The sequence below is a fragment of the Mercenaria mercenaria genome, unplaced genomic scaffold (assembly GCF_021730395.1).
Source record: "Mercenaria mercenaria strain notata unplaced genomic scaffold, MADL_Memer_1 contig_2986, whole genome shotgun sequence".
Taxonomy (NCBI): Eukaryota; Metazoa; Mollusca; class Bivalvia; order Venerida; family Veneridae; genus Mercenaria; species Mercenaria mercenaria.
Window position 1 is genome coordinate 26378 of NW_026461083.1, and position 18501 is coordinate 44878.

Below are 18501 nucleotides of genomic sequence, written 5' to 3' on the forward strand. Positions count from 1 at the left end.
GAGTAAGTTTTTCAAGTTATCAGATATTTCATCTACCAGAGGACATTCACTCAAGCTTTATAAACCAACTCTTAAGAAAGGACTCCTTCTTCGAAAAAAGTTTTTCTCCATCAGAATAGTAAATTATGCATGGAATGGATTGCCGGAAAGGGTTGTAAGTGCTCAGACAGTTGGAACATTCAAAAAGATATTAGACCACCACTGGAATGTAACTAAGAGATATGGGACACAAGAGGCTCTGCCTAAACCTTAAACTCCCATCAAAACTGTAAATGTAAATGTAAATGTAAATGTAAATATTTGAATCACTCTCGGGTCTACTTCTTGAAAATAACAGTACTATAATTACTATTTTCTATGAAATGCTGTAATTACCCACCTTTAATACGAAAGTTTTTAAACCCGCACACTGTTGTTATGTCTCCCAAAACACAGTGGTGTAGGATATATTGATTTACCCCTGTCTGTGTGTCTGTCACAAAGCTTGTCCGCACTCAAAGTCGAACATTTCTCAACCGATCTTTACCAAACTTAAACAAATTATGTCTGACCATAAGACCTCGGCATGTTCGATAACTAGCCAAATCGGCTTAGGCACTTCGGAATTATGGCCCTTGAATTACCGAAAAATCCTCAGAGCGCATGCGCTTTCGTGCACCCAAAACGTACCCTGTACTACTTTTATTAGTAGTATAGGGTACGTTTTGGGTGCACGATAAACAGTATATAAAGACTGACTTACTATTTAGATGATTAGGCAGTTGTGGGAGACATGCGCTTTTCTCAAAAGCATCTCTAGTTTCTTTTTTGGTTTATTATTATCATTTATTTCAATACAATTTCTAGTTTAACATTTGCTTTTGATAGATACTGGGATATTTTAACGATTTGAATGAAAAGGCCCTTTAAAACGGCGTGTGCCTTCAAACTTTATTTATTTCTAACCTGTCTTGAAACCAAGATTGGCAACGCAGGCAATACTAATAATGTAATATTACATTTTTAAAATAACTCTATTTTAGTTGGGCAACAATGACTGGTGAATCAATCAGTGAAACCTGTATTTAGCATTTAGAGAAAACAGATAATAGTAAATGATCAGTTCATTCAGTTGTTAAAGTTTCTAAAATGTCCGTTACTTGCAGATTTAATTAAAGAAGGCTAACTGTCTAAGTCCATGTATACGACATGTCAGGAAAATTTGTTTTAGGGCATATTGTGGCATACATATCGCCACCTGTGTGCACCACTGTACCATGGTAAAATAATCACTTTGGAAGGCATGACTTAATGCAAAACTAATATTATAAAAGGTTTAAAAATAGTCACTACAGCTTTTGCTAGTTTACACTTCATATGTAATTTTAATACATTGGTTTGTATGTGAAACGTAAATGTACTGTATTTCAATGAGACAATATTTTAAAGTCGTTTAAATAACAAAGGTCAGATCAAATACGAAAACAAATACAGTTACACATTTTTTAAAACATTTGTTACAGAAGTTAAAATATAATCTAAAACGAACTATAGGTTTACCATGTATAAGATTATCACTATCTTTAGAGCTAATTTGAACTGATATCTGATACCGTTAACGATATTTTAAAACGAAAGAGGAAGAAAAAATCGTTATCTGAACAAAATGGCGACTGATGGGTGTGAAATTACTTCTGATGAAATATTTATCTTTAAATGTACGCCTTGTGCCAAGAAAAATAAGAATCGAGAAGCGGTAAAATACTGTGTGGAGTGTCAAGGATATTGTTGTAGGTCATGTGTAGACATACATGAAGATTTTCCTACTTTAGAAGGGCATGAGCTTCTCGATAAATCAGATTTTAAGTCGACAGGTATTATGTCGGACCTCCCGGATTTACCGACCGTGAGATGCAAGATTCATACAGTAAAGGTTATGGATATGTACTGTGGAACCCATGACGTGGTGGGTTGCACAAGCTGCATGGTTCTGACACACAGGTATGCAGAAATTGTTTCAACTTTGACAAAACTTAATTTTATTCAGATTTAGGAGAGACTGACTTGTGAGATGAAAGTAGAGCGGACGCAGTGGTCCAGTGGTTACACTGTTTGACTACGGACTAACTTTGGGATAGAGTCCCGTTTATGTGTGCTTTACGCCTGGCACGTTAAAGAACAAGGGAAACTTCTGGAATTGGAACCTCATCTGTCTTCTGGAGAAGTTGCCCATATGGGTTACTGGTGGGGACTATAAATAGACTTATATACAAACAAGCGAGATGAAATGTAACTTTTTTAGTTTTAGTCCAGAGCTGTATATGCAAGATTCAAGCTGTAAACAGCTAATATATACACTTTACAGGTCTTGTAGGACAATGCGTTATACTTTGGTTACAATACTAAGACAATATTTTTGAAACGCTGGGTACTTTTGAAAAATAAGCTGAAATTTTTTCTCTTTATAGGAATAAGGTCAGTAATTCGGTCGAAAATGTGCTTCCGTGGTGTATAGAAAGAAGTACACAGTAAATAGATCCGAATTTTTCATTGTTTTGTGCAAATTCGTGTAGAACGGACTTTTTCACTGCTAGAATACATTCTGCATGAAATGAAAGGGATTTCATGTTTATACACCCCATATGGCAAGTTGTGTGTGTATCGAAACCGAAAGAAGTCGTTTACTGCGCAGACAAGAGCATATATGCGCCATTTTAGGATGGCAGACCACAGCTAAATGGCATTTCACTGGAAATTATTCACCCCCCTATTTTCTTTTATTTTTTTTCTTTAATTTATAATAGGACTTTTATTGAAAATAGGTGTAGGAAAAAAGTGATGTTCTATGTATGTAAGTAAAGACGACCTGAAGTTGTTGTTTTTTATATGTAACAAAGAAGGATTTGAATTACTGACCTAAAACCTTATACATTCTTTTTGTACTATCAAGGGCCATAATTCTGGTCTTACCACCTGAAATCCAAACCAAAACTGTAGGTGCACAGCTTTACATGCTGGATAAAATACTTAAATGTTTGAGGACTCTAGGTCGGACATTTTTTGAGATATGCACGATAGAAATTCGGATGGACGGACGGACAGACATGCGGACAATGGTAATTCTAAGTGCCTGTGCACCCCCGCCCGCCCCCATAAAAACAACAACAAAAACAAGAAAACTTGGGTGGGTGGGCTGGGGTATGGGCACAATAAAATATGTATAAAGCATTATGTAAAAGCAATTTTAAATGAAATATTCAAAGAGCAATGCACAATTACTCCCAAGTATATCAATTTGACATGCCAACCTAAATACCTTGAATACACCTCACTACTTTTGTGTAAATTCGAAATTCTTCAGCAGTGGATTAATCATAAGATTTTCATATCATATCTTTCTACTTTATATATTCATTAAAGTGATATGTCAGTATTCATAAAATATTATCTTGATAGATAATGGATCCTGAAACAGATGTACATGAGCAAATTAATGAAATGCAAAATAGTGCTTGCACAGGGCTATAGTTTGCGTATTTTTTAGAAAGGGGTGGTGACCTGTATTATATTCATTTATTATACTCATTTCTCCAGATTTTCTATGCAAATCGTTATACAATAGGTTTATCTTAAGAATAGATGCTAAATCCGAAAAAATTCTAACAAATTTCTTCTTATAGTGACATCACTACAAGAATTCAATGTAAGCCTATGCCGGTCTAGTTGTCAAATATAAATTGTCCTAATCTTTCTTCCTCTCCTCGTGTCCTTTCTCAATAACATCGAGTTTTCTGTATAGAGAAATCTTTTGGAATCGACGTGTTTCTGCCGCGTGCTAGATAGAAATAGTGCCGTCAGAATTTTATGTCTCGAAAAAAGAAATTGAAAGGAGCAAAAACGAGTTAATTCAGAGAGTTGTCCTTAATGAACTGCAGCTTTCTTATAGATACGTTAACATCCCTTTACCCTTTTTTTCCCTATAGAAGTGAAACATGTGAATATAAGTCTCAGAAAACCATATATCTCGGAAAACATCGAAAAAAAAACGTTATTAAGTAAATGAATTTGATATCATATGATGATGAGCCGGATTCAATGGTGTTTAGCCTTTAATACCTTTAGGTAAGTGTTCTGAATTAACCAGTTAAAGGGGGATAATAACGTTCTAATAAATTATCTTTGCGATGATGTTAATTAAGATGTCTTTTGGAGAGATGCTCACGAAAAATGTGTAAAACATACGCATGAACGGCAGGAGACTATTACCGTATCCCACGGCGTCATTCGGTGGCGGATGAAAATATGACTTTACGTAAACTGATCTATAAATTTTGGTATTCATTTACTGTTTCGTATTAAATACATAATTGCTGTAACGTTATACTAACATCTTTCATAATGTTGGAGTAAAACTTTGCTATTATGCTAACACTGATACAGTTAAAAGGGTAACTTGTAAGAATCTTGACATTGAATATAGTACATCATGACACAACCAATACATTAAAGCAGCATGCCTCCAGATTTGGCTAAAATAATCTTTCTTTCAAATTGAAGTTTGGTCATATGATAAACATAAGGATATGACTTTTTGTTTCTAAAGTATTTTAAAAGTTCCAAATCAAGAAAGAAAGATGACCGTGCCGGGAATCGAACCCCGGACCGCCGCGGCAATAAAGACATTTTCCCGTCGTCGTAACCAATAGCGCTATAGCTGAAGTAGTGAATAATGACTTCAACCTATAGATATTTATAATCGAGACAGTTAACCTGGAGCAAAAGCGTGACAAACGCTTTTCGATTTTCATCGTAAAAAGTAGTAAAAACAGCAAATTCTCATAATAAAATTTGTTTCCGTAACATAAAGTTTGTCAGTAATTAAGTTTTAAAGCCTTTTTAAGAAATATAGCATTTATTCCAAGATATCTAAAAAATTCTGTTCTGTTGTCGAACGATCTGGAGTCATGCCGCTTTAAATCTCTATTTCATTAATGCACCAATAAGTATCTGGGAAATATCAAATAACTTGTCTTATCCATAACATTATAATACTTTCTTTCGTATTATGATATACATTCTTATCTTAATAGCAGTTGAATTAGCAGTTTAAACAAAATATAAAAAGGTCGGATTATAATGTTATTTCCAAGAGAAAACGTCAAACTATATATTTATAAACGTGTGTTTGAAACTTCTTATTCCTTTGCACCGACAACATTAATAAAGTCTGTAAAAAATCGCAGCTAATGGATGTACGCATGTATTGTGTGTAAAGTGTACGGTTAGGTTTAACACAGGTTTAATAGTGTACATTCAATGCGTGCGTACACGCAATGCCGACCCCTTTGCACCTGTCGGTCGAGTTGGGTGGTACATTTTGTATGTCAGTCGGTCATTCTGTAGGACGGTTTCCACCCAACAACTTAAGAACCACCTGACCAAGAACATTCATACTTGGTAACATGCTTGGACGTATAAGGTGGATGACCTCTGTCGCTTTTGGTCAATAGGTCAAATGTCAATTCAGAGGCCTGAAACTTGAAAATGTTTTCCTCGAAATAACTTGAGAAGCACTTGACAAAGAACATTTAAACGTGGTATCATAATTGGACTTATAACGTAGATGAACCTTGTTGTTTTCGGCGTCAGTAAGTCAAAGATCAAGGGCACAGGGTCCTGAACCTTGAAAACAGTTTCCACTCAATAACTGAGAATTCATTGACCTAGAACATTCAAACTTGGTAGCATGCCTGGGCTAATCAAATAAATGACACAATCATGTTGTTTTCAGGGTCAGTAGATTAAAGGCCAATGTCATAGGGACTATGAACATTGAAAACAATTTCTTCTCAATGAGAAACATTCGACACACCATATTCAATCTTGGTGGCGTGAATGATCTTATGACGTAGATGACCCATTTTGGTTTTGGATCAAGAAGTCGAAGGTCAAAGAAAAAGGTCCCTGAACCTTGAAAACCGTTTCCGCGCAAAAACTTAACAACCCCTTTGCCGAATGTCTTCAATCTTGATAGAATGATTGGGCTTTTAATGTAGATGACCACAGGTCCCAACTTCATGAAAAAAAACGTAAGTAAGTGCTTACTATCCGACCAGGGATACCTGACAGTGACGTCATATTGTGTTTACTTTCCAATATTTACCTTATATTGTACTGGATTATCATTATATTTCTTTACTTATAGTGTTTATGGATACGTAGCCCAGAGGATAACGGCGCTGTCGTAGTAACCGAAATGTACCGAGTTCGAATCCGGTCGGCGGAACTTTTTTCCCGCACGGCATTTTCTTATTCAGCTATATAGTTATCTTGATTTTCTAGTTCTTCACGAATTATGTGTACATAACTGTATAGAAAACATCCACCATTTCACTCATTAAATGGCTAAAAATGGCTATGAACACGTTTTTAACTGTAACGAACCTTTGGAGAATAACAAGAAAGCAATATCTATTCTAAAACACAATGTACTGACGGTGAGACAGGCATATGTGGCATTAACATTTGGTATACTTCATAATAAAATAAATGATTGGTGATTTAAAAAAAACCAACAAGGAAAACATATAAAAACAACAATTTTCAAAATCAAGGAAAGCAAATGTAACTGGTCTTTCAAACAAAATATACATCGTCTATCACTGGTTTCGAACTTACATCGCCTGCGTGACAAGTAGCCAACGCATCCACTGGGCTATGGGTTATACTTCACTTAGGGTTTTTCATATGATAAGGACATATTTCTAACTATTATAAGAATACATCTGTTTGGGGATATACCTTGTGTATTTATAGTTTGTTGACAAAATGACGTCACTGTCAAAAATTGTCGGTGGATTAGTAGCTAAGTCTGTTATTTCAAATGCTTGTTTTTGTACTTTATGCATTCTCAGTGTTTTTCATCTATATCAGAACCGGATATGTCTATTTCATAGATTAACGGGAGTGAAAATTTAATAATTCATAATGGGGGACATACGTATTTTACAAACGGCTCTTGTTACGAAGGACTTAGTAAAGGGGATGCCGAAATCATACAATTTCTAGATAAGAAAATGAAATTTCAAGAAATAAATCAAAACTTGTAAAACATCTATAAAGTTGACTTTAACTCAAAACCAACATTCTTGACATGAACGTAAAGTTTCCTTCATGAAAACACTTTAAAATATTTTAATAAATAATTTTCTTTGGACGGCTCTAGCCACAAAGTTAGTTGACAAGAAAAATGTAAACGTTTTTCAAGGTTTTTTTAAAACTTCAAAATGTCGAGTCCTCAAACTTTGCATATATTTTAAGACATGTATTTACAACATACATAATAAGAGAACGGCACCAGAAATGTAAAATTTAACTTTAAGAGAATTTATTGATTTCTGCTGATAATCTTTCCCGAAGTCGGGAGTATTAGGAACTATATTTTTGGGGATAATTCCAGCAATATTTGCCCAATGAAGTTCCGTTTCAGCAAAGCTTCGTTATAATATACTCTGTAATATATGGCCAAAACATTCAGTTGAAACTATTTATTTAGATTTTAACAAAAAGCAAAATATTTCACTTCCAAAACCAAAGTTTACCACAGAGGTTTCACTATACAATATAGATTATAAATAAATCTCGTTTCTTTAGCTGATACTGCCTTTCACAAAAAAGAACGGATGAAAATTTAATTCAAATGTACATATTATCGGTCTTTTCAATGATTTTCCAGGAAGATGTATCATATATGATGTCTAATTTGTTTGAACACTAGTCCGTTTAGTGGAAAATATATGTCATTTTAGCTCGACTATATGCTATCCTACTCAACCCGGCGTCAGCGTCCGTTCCGCGGCCACACCTTAGTGCACTTTCTCTTTTTTACTATAATTACTTGATGGATCTGCTTCAAACTTAGAAAAGTTATTCCTCATCAACACCCACATCACAGGGTTCAGGGAAAATAACTCTCAAACCAATATTTCATGAATTATTCCCTTTTTACTAAGAATTTCAGGTTAAAGTTTTGGTGAACTGTCACTCTATCTCAGTTATTACTGAATGGATTTATTTCAGACTTAAAATAATTGTTTCACGTCACGTCCTACATCATACAAATGTATGACATAAGGTACATACCTCTGGCACAAGTTTTTAATGAAGTATGCCCCTTTTTACTTAGAAGTTAGGATGCTTTTCACTGTGTCCCTGATATTACCAAATGGATTTGATTCAAACTTAAAAGAGTTGTTCTACATCATCACACATATCATATGACACAAGGGCCATAACTCTTGCACCAATTTGTCATAAATTATGCCCTCTTTTTACTTAAAATTTCAGGTTTAAATTTTGACGCACATTCATTTTATCTCTGTTACTACCAAAAGGATTTGATTTAAACTTAAAATAACTGTTCCACATCATCACCCACATCATATGAGAAAAGAGCTATAACTCCTGAACCAATTATTCATGAATTATGTCCCCTCTTAACTCAGAATTTTAGACAGGTTTTGTGCACTTTAACAATGTTTTTGTTTTGACTTGATATATTTGGTTCAAAAATGTCAAGTTGTTCTACATTATCATCATCATCATGACACAAGGTCCATAACTCTGGTGCAAATATTTTCTGGATTATGACCCCTTTTTCTTAAAATTTCAGTTTACTTTTGATATTTTTTTCACCATAGCTTTATTGTTACTAAATGGATTTGATACAAACTTACAATGATTGTTTCACATCATCACCCACATCATATGACAAAAGCTCCATACCGTTGGCAGCAATTAATTATGAGTTATGTGCTCTCTTAACTAAGGATTTCAGGAGAGTGTTTTAATGAAATTTTGCTCTATTTCAGTTATTACTAAATAAATTTGATTGAAACTGACATGATATGACACATGCTGCATTACTCTTGCTGAACATTTCCATGAATTATGGCCCTTTTATATTAAATGTTATAGTTAATGTTATGCCACACTTTATCTCTGTTAAATACATTTGAACTATTTTCATCTACACTAAGGTCATTAAACACTTCAGTGGCAGGTCTAGCTCCCTTAGCTTTGCACTGTTTCACTACCCAGCAATAGTCGAGCGCGTGCTGTCAATGCTGTCTCCCTTGACAGCTCTGGTATTGTACCCTACAAACTCATTAGAGATGCGCTAGACGCAAAATGTAGCATCTATAGCAACCTGTAATTTGAATTTCTTTTATGGAAACTGTTCTGAGGATATATTGAAAAAGTTTGCCTAAATCTGGCTCTAGGAGTATCGCAGAAACTGAATAATATAAATGTATGGTAGTATAACGGAAGTGCAAAAATATGATTTATTTTCGAGTTTCCCTTGCTGTTCCCTGAAAGTCTGCCTTTAAAAACTTTGATAAAATATCAACGTCTGCCTTTAAAGATTTTGATAAATATCAAGTGTTGTATATATAGTGATTTCCTTTTTTACAATCTGTATTCGTTGATGTTCATGCGCGGATCCAGCGGCCCCCCTCATCAAGACCAGGAAGGTCTAGCTAATTACGTATCAATCGTTCCAGCTATGACAAACATGTGTCTTTATACACTAAATATTCTGATGGTGTGTGTTTTTTTGTGTTTTTGGATGTAAGCCGTATAAAAGAACAGGGTTGTCAATAAGTCTTTGTCGAACAGGCTGAAATAGAAAAATCGCGGCCGAGAAAGAGGAGGGCGGAGGGACACCCGGACCCCCATCTGGATCCGCGCATGGATGTTCTTCGATTTATATATGACTCGCGACTCTACGATTAGTATCTCTTGTAGAAATGTCTCCAAGGATAATATTCCAGATAAATATCACATATTTTTGTTACATTTAAGCATTTCACAACTTTTCAGGAGCTGCACAGACGTACAACTGATACCCGAAATTATCAACACTATTTTCAAAAAGGAAGACGCAGGTGCAATATCACTAAAGCTACAGGAGAAGATAAAGCAGTTGGAGAAAATTATAAGCACACGTTTGTCACTTATTGAAGAGTTGAAAGATTCGAAGGCTGAAGCAATAACTGCGATTGCAAACTTCATAAAAGAAATGGAACTTATACTTCAGAATCTTAAAAAGGAATCAATGTATGAAGTTAAAGAAGAATATCACAAAAGGGAGCGTATGCTAGAGGAAGAGAAGAAGAAAGCTGAAACTGAAATGGAAGATATGAAGCAAGCTGATAATGATATTCGGCAACTAGAAACAAACAAAGCTGAAACATTTGTCAGTATGAAAATCGCTCAAGAGAAAGCTACAAATGCAAATGAGCTCATCAATTCATTGAAGACACCTCCTAACACAAAGATATACTTTCAAGTGGACACAGATATGCGAGATACTTTGCATCGATTAAAATCATTAGGAAAACTCAACATTTGTTCTTCCGCAGCCTTGAAACCTAAGACAAGCGTCTATTCAATTACAGGCACAAATGATATGAATATCAAATTACCAAATGAAAGAAACACATGTAGTATCTTTGGATCATGTTTAACAGAAACAGGAATGCTGCTGTTAACTGATTATAGCAATAAAAAGCTGAAACGTACATACGTTACCAATTTGTCTGCGATAGATCATTGCGACTTTCCTTATGGCCCTTGCTTTGTTTGCAATACAAATAAAGAGGAAGCAACAGTTACCTTTTATGACAACACAGTTCAATTTGTCTATCTCGGAAACCAAATGACAAAAACACGCCAAATAACCTTGGGTCATCGTTGTTACGGTATTGCTTACAAGGAAGACAAATTGTACATTACTGATAACACTTCTTCTCTTTACATACATGATATGGCAGGTAATCTGCTGCAGACAGTCTCAAAAGACAGTTCCGGGAATCCCCTCTTCACATGTAGCAGAGTCATTGCCTTCAGCGACAACAGAGACAAAATGTTCGCCGTCGATTTCACTAATAGGATGAGAACTCTTGATATTCACGGAAAACATACAGATACATACACCGATTCAGATTTAGTTCAAGTTTCAGGAGTTGATACTGACAGAAGAGGCAACATATTTGTATGTGGATACGGATCAAACAACATTGTACAGATAGGACAAGATGGAAAGAAGAAAGGAGTGATCGCAACAGCATCAGATGGAATTGCGAGGCCATGCTCCATTTGTTTTGATCCAAAACAGAATATGTTATTTGTCACTCAAGCCAGTAATGACAAAATAAAAGTCTTTAATTTTAAATGAACATACTTACACTATACAGATCCTGACAAAGCACATCTAGGTTGAGTGAAAAGACACTGAAGAAGGACTACAATGTATATTGTTTGTCACACAAAGAAACAATTAATAAAATGAAAGTCTTTAATTTGAAATGAAAATGAGCACACTATATCAATCTTTACATACACATTGTTCTGTATAAAAGCAAAGACACTGAAATTAGACAAGAATACTATTTATTTATTGAATGGTTTGCCGGTCAATAAACAGAACTTTTTTATTACATGACATAAGAAATGAATTTCAAAGTGCATTTTTCTCAACGTTTTACAACAAACCTGTCTTGAACTATAGATAGGTTAATGACACAAACTGTGGACCGGCGATTTATATAAGGAGTCATGAAATGAATCATTCTATGCCAGTTTAGGCAAAGACAACACGATTGGTGGTATGGTATATTATCATAAAGTTTACCATACATGACTATGACTAATGTGTATAATTTTGTCCACTACATGCGTCGTTAAATAGTTCCTTTCCTTTCATGACGTTTATGTGCAACCATTATGCAAAGAAAAACTGTGTTAAATGTAATATAGCTCCGGGGCACAAGTGTGCGTTTTTCTTAATCTCATGGCTACGCGATAATATCTCGTTTGCTATCGCGTAGCCATGAGATTAAGAAAAACGCACACTTGTGCTCCGGAGCTTCATTTGCAGGGGCCTCCGTGGCCGAGTGGTTAAGGTCGCTGACTTAAATCACTTGCCCATCATCGATGTGTGTTCGAGCCTTACTCGGGGCGTTGAATTCTTCATGTGAGGAAGCCATCCAGCTGGCTTACGGAAGGCCGGTGGTTCTACCCAGGTTCCCGCTCGTGATGAAATAATGCACTGAGGGGCACCTGGGGTCTTCCTCCACCATCAACGCTGGAAAGTCGCCACATGACCCAAAATTGTGTCGGTGCGACGTTAAACCATAATAAATAAATAAATAAAGTATCTCGTTTGCACGAAATAGTGTCTCGTGGCCACACAATAACTAATTCGTGACAATGCTTGTTCTATGTAAAACACGACTATTTGTCCCAGAATCCGTTTATGCATGGAAACATGTATTCTTATCGCTTGGCTAAATGCATTTAAGTATACCTGTATGCAACAGAATAAAGCACACGGCGACGTAATGACCAGTTTCTAAGGTCAGATTGTCTACCAGGAGGACTCGAGCCCAAAAGCCAATCATTCATTTTTAAGAACACTAAGACAAAACAACGAACTAAACTGTTTTAATAAGTACGAGGGTTGATAAAAAACAACGTAACCTGTCCTGGTTACGGGATTAAATTTTATTGTCTAGGGTTGTTTCCTTTTTAAACACATAGAGATAAAACCGACGCTATTTCGCCACACGCGAAAATAATGTTTACTTCGTTAACAGTAAAAAATAAATAAAGACCATTGTAAGTTAACCTCAGTATAACGAACAAAGTTATATGATAACATAATGATATGAAGTTACATCTCTCTGCCTTCTGCCGATAAAACTTTAATGACGTTATCGCGTGACTTTATAATAACAATCATTCAAGGTTTCAAAGTCATTTAACTTCAATCAGTGGAACTGATTGGAAATAAGAACAAACTCCAATTCTTCGGAAGCACTTCCGGATGAACACCTTGTATGCGAGACAGTTGAAAAACATGGCCACGCTATATTGTGTATCTTTTCAAAGAATCTGTTAATTCACTTGAAATAAATGCAATTGCTTTGCAAATGATTTTAAGTTGTAAGTGTAACACCTATATAAAACAGAGTTGTCACAACTGTATGTAGAATATACTGTGTTAGAATAAATTTTGGTACATATCATTGTGTTACACAAAATGTGATATAGACAGTAGTTAAAGACTTCGTTTGGATCATGAATATTTATACAGTAAACCTCGCTTAAAAGGACAAGTTGGGACCTTTAAAAATTGTTCCTCATAACCGAGGTTCCTTATGTCCGTATAGCAAACAAGTTGCTTGTAACCGAGATTGGTATAACGAACACAATTTGTATAGCTAACACTATTTGACTGACGTTTGAAAAGGGCTATGTGTTCTCATTCCGGACCGACAATGAATCTTTATGTGAGGAAGTTGCGAGTCTCTGTCCATTTTTATATTTTCAAGGAAACTCTATTCTTAAAATGACCAAACGATACCAGCAAAAGGAATATATTTCGTACCGCATCCATTTTGGAAACAATGTGAGCCAATTATTGTTTAATTGATTCGGGAACGGCTATGAAAAACAATACAATCAAGTCCTGTGATTCTGCAAACATTCTAATTTCAATCATCATTTAATCCAATTAGCGGCGAATTCAAAACTCCTAAGTACGTTGCGTGTAATTAAAATCATTTGTGACATAATCAGAGTGGTTTGTCACGTGTTGATGATTACGCAAACACACAATACTACATGTACCTTAATCGACCATTCACCTATTGGAAAACGTGGATCTATGATTGGCCAGCAGCAAAAAGAGTCATCGTAAACTCCGCCTTTTGACTGACAGGCGCAACTGTTTTCCGTTAATGTAATTCATTGTGTATTGAGCAAGCACGCGCATGGCAAAAAAAAATGCGTCCCGGGGAAACGCGTTTGGGATTTTCGAGCGTCCTTGTATTCGTCATCATACACAGGAATAAAATAAACGTATTGTCTTATTTGGTTACGTTGATTATAATACTTTTTGTGAGTCTCTACAAATGTTGGATATAAACTAAACAGCACAAGTTGGTTTTTTTACGAATATACTTTAAAGACCAAAACATAATACATAATCGTCTAGTATTCGCCGGTAAATGTTAATGATGATATTATCTATTTCTTTTTATCGTATCCGTAAATTAACAAACTATAGATCATAGTAATGAAATAATTGGTGTTTATGTGCGTGAAAGTGCCGACGTTACTCTGACGTCATCAGCGATTCTCCAGTTTATTTCCGGTTTTTAATAATTTATATTCGCTATAACCGAGGGGTTTTCCATTGAATTTCGTACTTTGGGACAGGAAAAAGTGTTCCTTATATCCGAGTTCCCTATAACAGAGGATTTTTACATTGAATAAAGAAGGAATTAGATCGGGGAATTGAAAACTGTTAAGTGACCGAGTGTTCCTTATATCCGAGTTCCTTATAAGTGAGGTTTACTGTATGTGTCACTTCATATTTAGAATTGAAACATCAGAATGGTATGTTACAAAAAATGGGGTACAGACGATAATGAGAGTATAGAGGATACCATTTTGAACTATATTTTGGTGATAAACATTTTATATAAATGATGATTAAATGTGAAAACATAAGGTATTGGTATTTAGATGTTATAAACTTATACAGGGTTGTATAAAATTGTATGCGCATTGTAAATACAATTTCACTATTTTATGGAATAAAGAATATCTTATTTCTTAGTGTATCTCATAAAGTCCCCGACGATGACCCGAGCGGACAACATCATGGCTGAAGTTCATCGTTTTGGTGCAGAGTACAGCAATAACTGAATACCGCAGTAACTGGGTACCAAAATATATATAATTTCCGTAAAGATCCCCTTTGGACGTATCACGCCGACAAATCTAAAATCCGACGGCAATGTTGGACGGTGCTAATGTACTGGAGAATAATACCAGCGACATTTTAACGTGATTTAATGCATCCTCAAGCCTGCATGTACATTGTTAATTACAACAGTAATAGAGACTTGGCACATTTTACGACACATAGAATTAGCTAAAATTACAATAGTAAATAGATTTGATCGTTTTTTGTCAATGCATGAACCAATGACTGCTATAACCGATTACATAGTGTTTCTCGAACAATCACCGACTGTGACCTAGGTAGACCAAATATCGACTCGAGGCCACCCTTTCGGTGCTGATAACAGCAGTAATTTGAATACCAAAACATGTTCAGATTGGATTCTTTGATCTTCTATGGACGGATGTCGTGGGCATATTTAAAATCCTTCGGCAATTCTGTATGGACTATTTTAACAGGCACGCTAATATATTCACATAGTCTAATGTATCCACAAGCCCTCCTGAACATTGTAAATTATAGAAGTAACAAATGATATAGTAATACAGCCGTTTCTGTTGTTGGTAGTTATCACAATAGTAGCAGTAATACTGTCGTTATTGCTGTTATTAGTTAATGTAATAATAACACTTACACTGTTGACACTGTAACTGTAACTTCCAAAAGTCATAGCAGTAATTCTTATATTACTGCTATTACATCCAGCTGTAACAGCAGTACTATCTAGGTTTACCAAAACTTGATTCGTGACCACTGCGGATTACAGCAGTAACTGAAAACCAAAACATGTCCAGATTTCACAATTTGATCTCCTTTGCACACATGACGCCGGGATATTTAAAATCCGTTGGCAATGCCGTATGTTCTATTTTTAACAAGTCCGCTATTTATATATTGATTGTCCAATGCGTCCCAAAGTCCTCATAAACATTGTGACTTTGCAGTAATACTGCTGTTACTTCTTTAACTTTCAGCAACAGTAATAGAAGTAATAGAGATGTGTCTGCTATAAAGTTCCATCAGTAATAGCAGTAATACGGTCGGAAGTTATGCTGTTATTGCTCTATTGCTAACTCTGTTGTACCCAGTCTAGGAATATTGCTCAATTTAGGGATCCTTAAAATGCGTGCGCAATCTCAAGATTGAGCATAGCAGGATTGGCGTGAAGATCGACATTCACGAGTGTGCAACATATGCATGTCTATGAACATTAAAATTATCTTTATCTCTGTCATAGATAATTTCTAGATAAGTAACTTGTAAAATTCCGAGTAAACAAATATTTAATTCTGTTTCTCTTGACAATTTTTTATATCGGTATAATTTCATGTGCATTATTAATGTGTTGGAAACGGACTTTTTCACATTTTGCCAAGAGACATATATTGAGGCAAAACGCACTTCAAAAACTTTATGGCGCAGCTGAAGTGAATAAATATGGAGTTAATCCTTATGAAGTACACGCTCTGGCGAAGTTCAAAAGTAGGATAAGTACTTTAAATACCATAACCATTTGGGTATCATTCCGGAATTTCTGAATGGTAAAAGTCACAAAAAGTTATATGCTCATTTTTTAATTAAAATAACTTGCATGTTTCTGTTTCAAATCTATGGTTAAATGGGAAAAAGTATTTAAAAACTTTTAGACAACTCTACATTTGAAGAAGATTGTCTCATATTTGACTTATTTCTATTCTAACAACTTTTAAGACCAAACATAATTTTTTCTGCTCCTTTCAATTATTTATCATTTCAAATTTTGATTTTTAACACCTTATAAGGAGCATTTATTTGTTGTTTTATTTTTAACATAGGAGGAAATCGTCATACAATATATGTTTTGTATGGAGAGGCATACAATATATGTTTTGTATGGAGAGGCAAAAACACCTTTTTTCAGGTCATAGAAATTTAAGTATCCAAAATATTTCTTACACACGTGCATTATCAATTACACTTATCTAGACACATCTCAGGTTTCTAGTTTCAATTATCGCACTTACATGAGATTTTAAAATGGCATAATAGTAAAATGTTGAAGTTAACGTGAAACACGACTTATTTCAAAAGCTGAAGTAAAATCCCTTTACGCGGTTTTCGAGGAACTTCCATGTAGCAATATTGTTAGGCACCCCGCCTTGTCAGAACTTGATGTTATTTACCATTTACTTTTGTATCCAAGATTTTAGATCTCACCGGGAGACCAGTGCCAGCCCGCCCCTCCTCGTTTTCCCAGCTTATCCATGGCTGTCGGTGGTCAACCCTATCTGTTCAATTGGTTATCAACTACCTTACCCAACTAGCCCGGGTATTCCTTACAACTTGGCCCCTAGACCCTTATTTGTCCTTTAAATCATATTCATCTCTACATTGCTCTACCTAGGTCAGACGCCATCTTGGTTGTTTACTTCGGTTGTTTCCGGTTGTGCTCGATTCTTTACGAAACCAAATAAATCGAGTTCGATGTCCACGGAAACACCCGAAATGCGTTATCGGAGCTCTTCTGCGTCATCATGTTGATGACGTAGGCAGACATCTATGACGGGTATAAATACATCGGTTTCCGTCTCTTCTTTGCCAATCAAATCTCCTCTTAAAGTGAAGTTGACCCTTACTGGAGGTCAATCGAATTTAGCTCTACATCATTGGTTACTTTCTATATTTAGATCTAGAAGAGCTTAGTACTTATGCCTAGACCAAAGAGCGAGGTTTGTCTCTACATTTCTACAACAATAAAGCTCTACAATGAGTAGCTCTGGTCTATACTAACTGGTACTTGTGGTCTCCCCCAAAATTACCCCACCCAGAGGGATAAATAGAATTTACACTGTTTATCTACTAAGATCTACACTACTTAGACGACTATATTGTGCAAGAACACTATGAACGTATACAAATATATTCTTATTAATAGGTATACTCTTGTTGTCTACGGTTATAGAATCCTTTCTCTACAGTACACTATATAGAGCTACTACGAAGAGCCTATATTATATATACATCATACGTTGAGCTTAGTCCTATATATGAAGAGATACTTATCACTTCATTAAAACTAATAACCTTGAGCAGGGGTTGTGTTGTGTTATGTAGTGTAGTAACCATATAGATCTACTTATTACAAACCCGAAGAGGTCCCCAGTATGAAAGAGCTGTGTTATAGAAATGAAGTCTGACCTGGAATCGAACCCAGGGCCATTAGTTTAATAGAGTACATGATATAGACTCCTGACTGAGCCAGCCGGCCTCTTATACTTCTGTATATCCTAACATCTACATAGGTAGAGCTATAGACTCAAGTAGAGCATGTACAGCTCGCTACCTTCAGATATAACATGCTAGCGCCTAGAAAACGAACCCTAACGTTCGCGTGCAAGAGCAGGTGCACGGGAAGAACAATATTGCTATAACTAAATGCTATTAATTTGTTTATTTTCGGGATATAATTAATGTTTCAACTTTTATACTATTTTCTCTTGGAAGCTGAAAAAACGAAAATAGTACGATGAATTTATACGGTTTTGTCACTTGACGATATTTCACCTTTCTGAACAGACAGAATATCTAGCATTTTCTAAATTCGGCTAAAAAATATTTTCACAGTTTAAATAAACGTGGTATCTGACGCCGGGCGGCGTTATGTCCTTTTGAAAACGTTTCATATGAAATACTTATTTATTTTAGATATCAAAATTTTAAAGTAT

The 18501-nt window shown here is 35.4% G+C and overlaps 1 protein-coding gene across 1 annotated transcript; it reads left to right on the forward strand.

Moving 5' to 3' along the window:
* The first annotated feature begins 1645 nt into the window (after nucleotides 1–1645).
* LOC123539992 (uncharacterized) lies at nucleotides 1646–12642 on the forward strand. The gene is made up of 2 exons (XM_045324776.2): nucleotides 1646–1980; nucleotides 9862–12642. The coding sequence occupies exons 1-2, from the start codon at nucleotides 1646–1648 to the stop codon at nucleotides 11216–11218; spliced, it is 1692 nt and encodes a 563-aa protein (XP_045180711.2). The 3' UTR covers nucleotides 11219–12642.
* Nucleotides 12643–18501: the final 5859 nt, after the last annotated feature.

Bases quoted from the DNA above. Each gene is read 5' to 3' on its own strand.
- LOC123539992 (XM_045324776.2), top strand. From the start codon at position 1,646: ATGGCGACTGATGGGTGTGAAATTACTTCTGATGAAATATTTATCTTT. The intron at 1,981-9,861 runs GTATGCAGAAAT...ACAACTTTTCAG, and splicing joins TGCATGGTTCTGACACACAG to GAGCTGCACAGACGTACAAC.